The following is a 9290-nucleotide window of genomic DNA, read 5'->3' on the forward strand; positions in this document are numbered from 1 at the left end:
CCCCGCCCTGTGACTCCACCTCTCCCTTACCCCCTGGTTTCCACCCTCCTTGCCTATCCACCTGTTACACAGATGAAGGAAATTTAGCGAACAGGAAATAAAGGCGGGGTGTAGAGAAGCTTACTGTTGTGCTTAGTGCTCTGGTGAAGACCCCCCCCCCCACACACACCCAGAGAGGTTCCAGGGTGGGCTCCCCGCACCACACGCAGGCCCTGGGAGGGGAGTGGCACTGGGTGCGGGTGGGGGCGGCTTTCCAGGCTGCAGATCTGCAAAGGCAACAGCTGCGAGGCGGGAACCCACAAGGTCTTGGGTGCTCTCAGGGCCTCTGTGAAACCGCCGGCGGCTGCCCGCCTTGTGCGTGCCTGCAGCCTGCACCTCGGGCCCACGCGTGGACCCACGCGAGGCAGAGCCTGGGGGCCCAGGAACAGAAATGGACAGGAGCTGAGGGGGTCGGCGGGGCCTCCCTGGCGGGTGGGTGTAGGAGCCCGCCTTTAGGAAGCGCCGGGGGCGAGGCGGTGCCTGGCGTGTGCGGCCGGGAGAGGGAGGCCCCCGCAGGACAGAGAGGACTCCGGGCGGTGGGCTGGGCGCCAGGCTCGCCGACACCCCGAGGCCGGGCCCCGGGTTCGAGGCCGCCGCTCCGCGGACCCGCTCTGTGACTCCGGCAGGTCCCCGCCCTCTCGGGCCTCAGTTTCCCTCTGGTGTGGACCCCGAAGCGGCTTCGCGGATTCGGAGGCCTGGTGAGGACCGCGCAGGGAGGGGCGGGGGCGGTAACCCGAGCTGCGCGGGCGGGGTCTCCGTTCCCGCGGCCACGTTCGCGGCCCGGGCGGAGGCGCGGGGTCCCCAGCCGGATCGCCCCGGGGCGCGCGGCCGCAGCCCACCCTGCCGGTTGAGCTCCCGGGCTTCGGCGCGCTCGGCGGCGGGAGGTGAGAGCGGGCCCGGCGGGCTGCGGGGGAGCCTTGGCCGCGGGGACGTGGCGGGAACCGCCCGGTGCGCCGGCGGGGAAACCGAGGCGGTAGCCCGCACCCGGGGTCTGCGGCGGGAGCCAGGAAGAACCCGACCGCGGCGACCCCAGTCTCAAGGCAACGGCCGGGGCTGAGGTCCCGCGCGGCGACCACGGGCTGGGCGGTCCCACGTCCCCAGGGCTCTGCTCCTCCGACAAAAGAATCCGGGAAGGCGCGGCGCGCGGGCGGGAGGCCGGGGAGCTGTCCCGGCCCGCAGCCGTGGCGGTGCGGGCAGCAGCGCCCGACCCCAGGCCGGTTGCCGGCAGCGGAGACAGCTCCGGGGCCGGGCTGGGGACGCGCGTGGAGGAGTCCTCGGCCGGATTCTGCACCCTCCTCCTCCTCCTCCTCGCGCTTCCCGGGCCGCCCAGCCTGGACGGCCCCTCCCCCACCCGGGCCCTGCTCCCTGCCTTGTCCTTGTCACCAGCGCTGCATGGTCAATGCAGGCATTGGCTGGTTCACTACTTTTGTTGGCTTACAGACTGTCCCCCTCTTCCCCCGCTAGAACGTGGGTGCCAGGAGGGAGGCGGACTCGGTTTCTTCCAGGGCTGTAGTCCCCGGGATTCAACCAATGCTTCCTGAGGGTTTCCATGCCAGATACTGGGGGGCGACACGCCCCACCCCCACCCCCGCCCCCAGCCAAGCCAGGTCCTCCCTAGAGCTTCTGGGGCTTGCAGCGGCACTGCAGGCACCAAGCAGATCACTGTGGGACACAGGAAGCCAAGTGAGGTCAGGTGACCTTAGATCAGCCCCCTTGGTGGTCAGGCCTTGGGCCCCTTAAAGGTCACAGATAAAGCTGTGATGGCATCTAACTCTGATCTAACCTCAGGGGCAGGGAGCTGAGGGTTGAGGGCTGAAGGTCAAGACAATGGCTCAAGGCTGCTTGGTCTGGGAGGAAGGGTAGGGGCATTATCAGGGATCCGGGAGGACCTCCTCGAGGAGATTCCACGGGGCCTCAGCGATGGAGTAGGAGTTTTTGTCCTCTGGGAGAATTGTTTTCCAGTCTCCCTGGGCACCACTTGGCCCAGGGACTGAGCTGTGTGGCCAGACAAGAGGCCTGCACCCTCCTGCCGTGAGCTCTGCTGCCAAGTGGGTCATGGCCAGGACACCCCTAGAAGGAGTGAGGCAATTAGGGGGTGCGGCTGTGATCCTGGGCAGGTCTTCGCCGTCCTGGGTGCGGGGCCCCTGTGTTGGTCCTTCCAAGCCATCCCTGTGCCTCACCCATGGTTACAGAGCCCACACTGGGTGGGGGTGGGGATGCGGTGCCTGCCTTGCCCTGCCTCTTCCAGTCTGAAAGCTGCAAATCTTAGAGAACAATCATGCCCCACCCAAACAACAGCCAGCAGAGGCCCAGGAGGCTCCTGGGGCCCTGGGCTTGTCTTCGGAGTGGGAGCTGAGAGGCCCCAGGACAGGGGCAGGTTGGAGCACAGGGGTTTCTGGGGTTTGCAGTCTGCTTTCGCCCAGCTGGGACCCGCCGCTTTGGATTATAAAGGCCTGGCCAGGCCCTGCCGTGCGTCCAGCGGCAGGCTCCGTCCCTGTGAGTCCTCTGATGCCCAGCTACTGGCACAATCCTCCTGGTCCCTTTGCGAGGAAGGGCAGGAAAGGCGAGCCCATTGCCCGGAGGACACAGCCTGTGAGCAGGGCCCGCAGGGCTCTTCCCCACGGGGGCGCCAGCGCCACTTCGTTCTCTAACACCCTGCCACCCCTCTCGCTCGCAGTTCTCGTGGGAGCCATGAAGCTGAATGAGAGGAGCGTGGCCCACTACGCTCTGAGCGACTCTCCTGCTGACCAGACGGGATTCCTGCGCACCTGGGGGGGCCCGGGGGCACCCCCCACCCCCAGTGGCACGGGCCGAAGATGCTGGTTTGTCCTCAAGGGCAACCTGTTGTTCTCCTTCGAGAGCCGGGAGGGCCGGGCACCGCTGAGCCTGGTGGTGCTGGAGGGCTGCACCGTGGAGCTGGCCGAGGCGCCTGTGCCGGAGGAGTTTGCCTTCGCCATCCGCTTCGATGCCCCGGGAGTGCGGCCACATGTGCTGGCGGCAGATGGGCCGGCAGCCCAGGAGGCCTGGGTGAAGGCGCTGTCCCGGGCCAGCTTTGGCTACATGCGCCTGGTGGTGCGTGAGCTGGAGAGCCAGCTGCAGGCTGCCCGCCAGAGCCTGGCCCTGCATCGCTGCCAGTCCCGGAGAGCCGCAGCCAGCCGTGGCAAGCCCCAGGCCCCCGACCACGGGTCTCTGGGCCTACAGAATGGCCACGTCCTCTCCAGGGACTGCAGCCCCAGGGGCTCCGTGGGAGAAGGGGGCAGCAGGCCGGGAGGGTGTGGCTTGGCTGAGTGGGAGCCGCAGGGCTGCTCTGCCAGCCTCCTCCTGGGCAGAGGGCAGAGCCCTGTCTCCCCTGAGACCTCCTGCTTCTCGACCCTGCATGACTGGTATGGCCAGGAGATCACGGAGCTGCGGCGAGGGTGGCAGCGGCTGGCCCGCAGGAGCCGGCCGGACCGCGAGGAGCAAGACAGGCCCTGAGCCGGGGCCCCGGGAGCTCAGCCCTGGGCCTGCGGGTCAGGACACCGGGCCTGTGCTTCTTCAGGAGTTCAATGTTTGCTCATTCCCAACCTTGCTCCGGGGGACACTCCTCTTTCTCCCCGCTTCGAGGCCTTCTGCCCGTTCCACCTGCTGCCTTGGGCCTGGAGAGGACCCAAGAATCGTTGACTTCCGCCTCTGTCTCCCGAGACCCAGGGAGAGAGCCGAGAGGTGGCTGCTGATGCAAGGAGGGACGTGGGGAATGTTCCACGGCCACAGGCTGCCCTGCCTTTGACTGACACGCCACAATCTGGAGCCACAAGTCCCGCCACGCCGGGGCTGGTGTGCACTGCCCTACCGGGGGCGGGCTGCCATACTGGCTCCAGGGCCTGGCATTGTCAAGGAAACGGATTTCTTGTGTCCTAGGGGTTTCTGGGGTCCAGCTCTTCCTGAGAGGGGTGGGAAGACTGGGCACGGAACCCAGGACAGTTCTGGGTTCTGCTCAGGCAGTGTGTGTGGGCAGGGGGCAGCCTCTGGGTGGCGGCCCTGTCCGGAGATGGTAGTAGACGGTGCCTCGAGGTGGGCTGCCTGCACTCCGTGCTCAGCAGCCAGCTTTCGAGCCTCCAAGGGGGAGGTTAAAGCAGAGGTGGAGACAGCGTGGCTCCCTGGGGAGCTCCAGTTTCTTACTTTGCTTCTTGGTGCTGGGCACTCTAGGAGCTTGGATGCGGGATTCTCGGCACCCGGTGATAAATTCTTCTGTCTGTCTGGGCTCCCATAGAGGTGTGCTTGCTCTCTAAGCTGCTCCTGACACCACCTGGGAAGTCTCCGCGTCCTGCCTGTCACCCAGGGTGGACCTGCCACTCCCGGCAGCCTGGAGCCAAGAATTTGCCAAGGAGTGTGCAGGCCGGCAGTGGCTGGCTGCTCGAGACTCACACGAGGTCTGTGGCTGACCCAGCCCTGAACGGGAGCCCCACAGCCCCGCTGCACTTAGCTGATCCAGGTCTTGGCTACCTGTCTTATTGTTACCGTGGCTTTTATAAGATGACAACGCTATGCAGTATTATTATTATCATTATTTTCGGTTATTGCAGTCACTGCTTTTACAGATGACGAGGGGAAGTGACCAGGTCCGGGGCCGGGTTTCATGCGGGCGCAGCCTCCACCAGGCTCGTTTCCAGCCCTGTACGGCAGCCCCACTGCCCACTGCACCTGTTCTATACACAATACCACAGGCCTTTGCTGCTTCCGTACTGTTACAGTGTTTTTTATACGATCAAAACTTTTCAGTAAAGTTTTCTCCATTGGTACTCATTTCGGCTCCGGAAGTTTATCCCAACAGTCGTCTGTTGTGCCAGGCCCGGGGGGTCCCGGGTGCGGGAACAAGGACACGGAGGCTCCACACGCACCCCCGGGCCTGCCGGGCCCGCCCACCAGGGCCGGGGCGGCGGCCTCGTGACGTCACCACGCCGGGCGGTGGCCTCGTGGCGTCACTCCTACCGCAGCAGGAACTGGGGCACTGCGCAAGTGTGAGGGCAGGGCTTCCCGAGCGGTGCCCAGGCTTCGCGAGGCCTGCGGCTGCGTCCTGCCTGAGGGCGGCTCCGGCCGGGCGGTGGGTCTGGGTGCCCGGCGAGGGGCGGAGCTGGGCCATGGCGTCTGCGGCGGCTCGCCGGCTGGCGTTGGCCCCCCTCCGATCTGGGGCTCTCCGGAGCGGACCGAGTTTGAGGAAAGGCGGCGATGCCTCTGCCGTACGGGGCGGCTCTGGTCGGAGCCTGGTACCTTCGAGGTCAGTCATCGTTACCCGCAGCGGCGCCATTTTGCCTAAGCCGGTGAAAGTGAGTGTCTGCCTGGAGGCGGGGCGAAGGGGCCGTGGCCAATCACTGTGGGGAGTGCCTTTGGGTCGACGCTGATGGACAGGAGCAGAGGCCAGTCATATGATCGCCTTAGACGGGAAGGCGGGCCGAGGACAAATGTTTGTGCTAATGGGTTGCTAATTTTGACAAGTGGGAGAAATGGTAGGTTTGAGCTGGGTGCGGGGGGCCGCTAGTTGCACTAGCTTTATCGCGAGGGGTGCGGCGCCAGTCTCGGCTTTGTGCAACCTTTGCCGTCCGCCTCGTAATCGATGGGCTGAAATAAGGAATTGGACTTTGAAGGGCACATCAGGCACACCTCACCTTTTTATGAGTTTGACCTAGTGTTTAACTCACGTGATTTCCAGTCTTGAGAGGTGTGTAGGGAATTATTACAATCACTTATTCAAAGAGTCAGAAGCCAGAGCGACAGGGTTCCTTGCTGGCACACCCCTCGCCAGCTCCCCAGTGCTGTAACATGACTCAGTGAACACTCCGTGTATCAGACGTACAAGTTTACAGTTTGCTGCCTGGTGTAGAAGTTAAACACATTTTTAAAAAGATGTATTTTTTTTTAAGGGGAGCGTTGACAGAGAAACAGTAGCTGGATGGATCTTCCATTTGCTGGTTCACTCCCCAAATGACCTCAACCGACCGGATTGGTCCTGGCCTAAACCAGGAGTCCGGAACTCCCATTTGGATCTCCCATGTGGGTGGCAGGGGCCCAGCCATCTTCCACTGCTTTCCCAGGCGCATTAGCAGGGAGTTGGATTGAAAGTGGATGCTGGCACTGCAGGTAGCATGTTGGCTACAACCACAACCTGGGCCCAACAAATCCTTTTAAGGCCAGCCTGGCCTATGCTAACTCACACAATGGACTGCAAAGTGGTTTCACAGCAAAGAGCGGGAAGGTGCAGGGTCCATGCTGGGAAAGAGCTGCCTTGTAAAAAGGCACAGCTCAGAGTTTGTTTGTTTGTTTGTTTGTTTGTTTGTTTTGAGTTCCAGGAAATGTGAGACGAAATGTTGAGACTGCACTGACACACCCCAGCTGGTCTAAAGAGGCCTGTGAAGACAGGCCTACTTTTCAGACACCCCTGTTCCTAAAAATTTGATGTGGTACAATCAATTTTTAAAAAGATTTTAGGGGCCAGCGCTGTGGCTCATTGGGTTAATGCCCTGGTGTGAAGCACCGGCATCCCATATGGGCGCCAGTTCTAGTCCCAGCTGCTCTTCTTCCAATCCAGCTCTCTGCTGTGGCCTGGGAGAGCAGTAAAAGATGGCCCAAGTCCTTGGACCCCTGCACCCACGTGGGAGACCCAGAAAAAGCTCCTGGCTCCTGGCTTCGAATCGGTGCAGCTCTGGCCATTGCGGCCATCTGGGGAGTGAACCAGCGGATGGAAGACCTCTCTCTCTCTCTCTCTCTCTCTCTCTGCTTCTCCTCTATCTGTGTAACTGTGACTTTTGAATAAATAAATAAATCTTTAAAAATGATTTTATTATTTATTTATTTGAAAGGCAGAGTTAGAGAGAGAGATTGTCTGTCTGCTGTTTTATTCCCTGAAAGGCCTGCAACAGCTGGATCTGGGCCAGGCAGAAGCCAGGATCCGGGAGCTTCATCCAGGTCTTCTATGTGGGTGCGGGGGCCCAAGGACTTGGGTCATCTGCACGTTAGCAGGGAGCTGGATCGGAAGTGAGGCAGCAGGGACTTGAACCGGTGTCCATATGGGATACCGACACTGCAGGCAGTGGCTTAACCTGCTGTGCCACAGTGCCCTGTGACATCCATCTCAGGCATCAGACAACCTGTTACCTGATCAGTTGTACGGAGCTTCTGTAGGTAGTCTAGAACTTTCTCACCTGCAGGTCTGGGATGCAGGTCATTAGGAGGTTGTGTCCTAATTCTTGGACATCTGGACTGCCTTGCACTTTTCTTTCCGGTATCCGTTTCGATGGCCGTTAACCATCACGGTATCTCCCGTTCCAGTTATTTTTTTACTTTGCACTTGCCCAAGGGCTTTAGCATCAAGTTGCTTGTGATGGGTCTGGGACCACGGGAGGCCGAGCCTTGTGTGGTCCTGCCAGCCTGGCTCTGGCGCTCTCAGCCGCCACTCTGACCCTCTGCAGATGTCCTTTGGCCTGCTCCGCGTCTTCTCCATCGTGATCCCCTTTCTCTACGTCGGGACGCTCATCAGCAAGAACTTCGCGGCTCTACTTGAGGAGCACGACATTTTTGTCCCGGAGGATGATGATGATGATGACTAACAGGTAAGACTTCCCGGGGCCGGGAGCAGGAAGTGGGGAGAAGCACTGACCTGAGCGGCGCAGTCCGGCTTGGCTGGCAGGAGCTTTAACAAACTGACTCACTCGGTGGCCAGTAGTGTTACCTGGCCATGTCCCTGTGTCGGATGAGTGACTGACTTGCAGATTCACGGGCATCTCTGATGTACTCTCATTCAATCAACCACACTTTTTTTTTTTTTTAAAGATTTATTTTATTTATATGAAAGAGTTTCAGAGAAAGAAGGAGAGACAGAGAGAGACCAAGTGTGTGTGCTTCCATCTGCTAGGTCACTCCCTAAATGGCTGTAACGGCTGGAGCTGGGCCAGGACTCAAATTGGTGCTCATGGGATGCCGGCCTAACAGCTTAACTTGCTGCAACACAATGCGGCCCCCTCCCCACATTTTCTTGACAATGTGCCTTATATACCCGCCAGCAGCAGCTTAATTTCGACAGTTCCATACTGACATCCAGAAACGTGGGGCCAGGTGCTGTGGTGCAGCAGGTAAAGCCACCACTTGCATGCTGGTATCCCAGATGGGCACCAGCAGCTGCTCCACTTCCAATCCAGCTCCCTGCTAATGTGCCTGGGAAAGCAGCAGATGGGCCAAGTGCTTGGGCCCCTGCACCCACCTGGGAGACCTGGAAGAAGCTCCTGGCTTCCAATCCATCCACCTCCAGCCGTTGTGGCTATTTGGAGAGTGAATCAGCAGATGGAAGCTCTCTCTCTCTGCTTCTCTGTAACTCTAAATAATTTATAAATATTTAATAATAAAAATCTAGAAACTGTATGTCGTAACCACTGTCAGCTCCAGTTACCAACACCGCACCACCACTTGGCTTATATACTACCCACAAACCCTCCAGGAGTCTACCCTCTTCCCATTCAGCTTTTTTTTAAAATACACTTATTTCCGTTTATTTATATATTTTATTTATTTGCTTATTTATGAGAGAGAGAGAGAGAGAGGAAGAGACAGAGCAAGAGAGCTCTTCCGTCCACTGCTCACTCCCCAGATGGTCACATGGCCAGACCTGGGTCTGTCTGAAGCTTCTTTTGGGTCTCCCATGTGGGTGCAGGGCCCAAGGACTTGGACCGTCCTCTGCTGTTTCTCAGGCACATTAGTGGGGAGCTGGATTGGAAGTGGAGCAGCCGGAACTCAGATGGGTACCCACATGGGTATCAGAGCCATTGGATTTACCCACTGTGCCACAGTGTCGTCTAACCCCCCATTCAGCTTTCTTGTGTTGACTTCCTGTGCCCAACATGGCGGCATTGCTGCTGTAGAGAAGGCCCACCCGAACCCTCACCGTGTAGGCAAGGCTTGCCACGACCTGGTCACACAGCTTATCCCAGTCCTCTTCCAAATCTCCAAGCACAGCCATATCCCCGGCAGTCACCATTTCTCTCTTTCTTTGTCTTTCTTTCTGTCTGTCTTTCTGTCTGTCTGTCTGTCTGTCTTTCTGCACCACGCTGATCCGAAGGCAGGAGCCAGGTACTTCTCCTGGTCTCCCATGGGGTGCAGGGCCCAAGCACTTGGGCCATCCTCAACGGCCTCCCTGGCCACAGCAGAGAGCTGGCCTGGAAGAGGGGCAACCGGGAAGAATCCGGCGCCCGATGGGACTAGAACCTGGTGTGCCAGCGCCGCTAGGC

General features: G+C 60.1%; 2 protein-coding genes across 4 annotated transcripts; both read left to right on the forward strand.

Annotated features, from left to right (window-relative positions):
* Positions 1-609: 609 nt before the first annotated feature.
* On the forward strand, positions 610-4821 carry PHETA2 (PH domain containing endocytic trafficking adaptor 2). 2 transcript variants are annotated; one of them, XM_017350921.3, is made up of 2 exons: positions 610-737; positions 2717-4821. In XM_017350921.3, the coding sequence occupies exon 2, from the start codon at positions 2731-2733 to the stop codon at positions 3511-3513; it is 783 nt and encodes a 260-aa protein (XP_017206410.1). In that variant the 5' UTR covers positions 610-737; positions 2717-2730; the 3' UTR covers positions 3514-4821. The 2 variants fall into 2 exon arrangements, with proteins under 2 accessions (XP_017206410.1, XP_017206411.1); XM_017350922.3 differs by lacking the exon at positions 610-737 and adding an exon at positions 792-923.
* A 133-nt stretch (positions 4822-4954) lies between these two features.
* Positions 4955-9032, forward strand: SMDT1 (single-pass membrane protein with aspartate rich tail 1). Of its 2 annotated transcripts, none has more exons than XM_070052984.1 (2): positions 4955-5342; positions 7482-9032. In XM_070052984.1, exons 1-2 carry the CDS (start codon positions 5157-5159, stop codon positions 7617-7619), a joined length of 324 nt encoding a protein of 107 aa, XP_069909085.1. In that variant the 5' UTR covers positions 4955-5156; the 3' UTR covers positions 7620-9032. The 2 variants fall into 2 exon arrangements, with proteins under 2 accessions (XP_069909085.1, XP_069909086.1); XM_070052985.1 differs by having other exon boundaries at positions 4992-5293; positions 7460-9032.
* Positions 9033-9290: the final 258 nt, after the last annotated feature.

Source organism: Oryctolagus cuniculus, chromosome 11, assembly GCF_964237555.1.
Source record: "Oryctolagus cuniculus chromosome 11, mOryCun1.1, whole genome shotgun sequence".
NCBI classification, from domain to species: Eukaryota; Metazoa; Chordata; class Mammalia; order Lagomorpha; family Leporidae; genus Oryctolagus; species Oryctolagus cuniculus.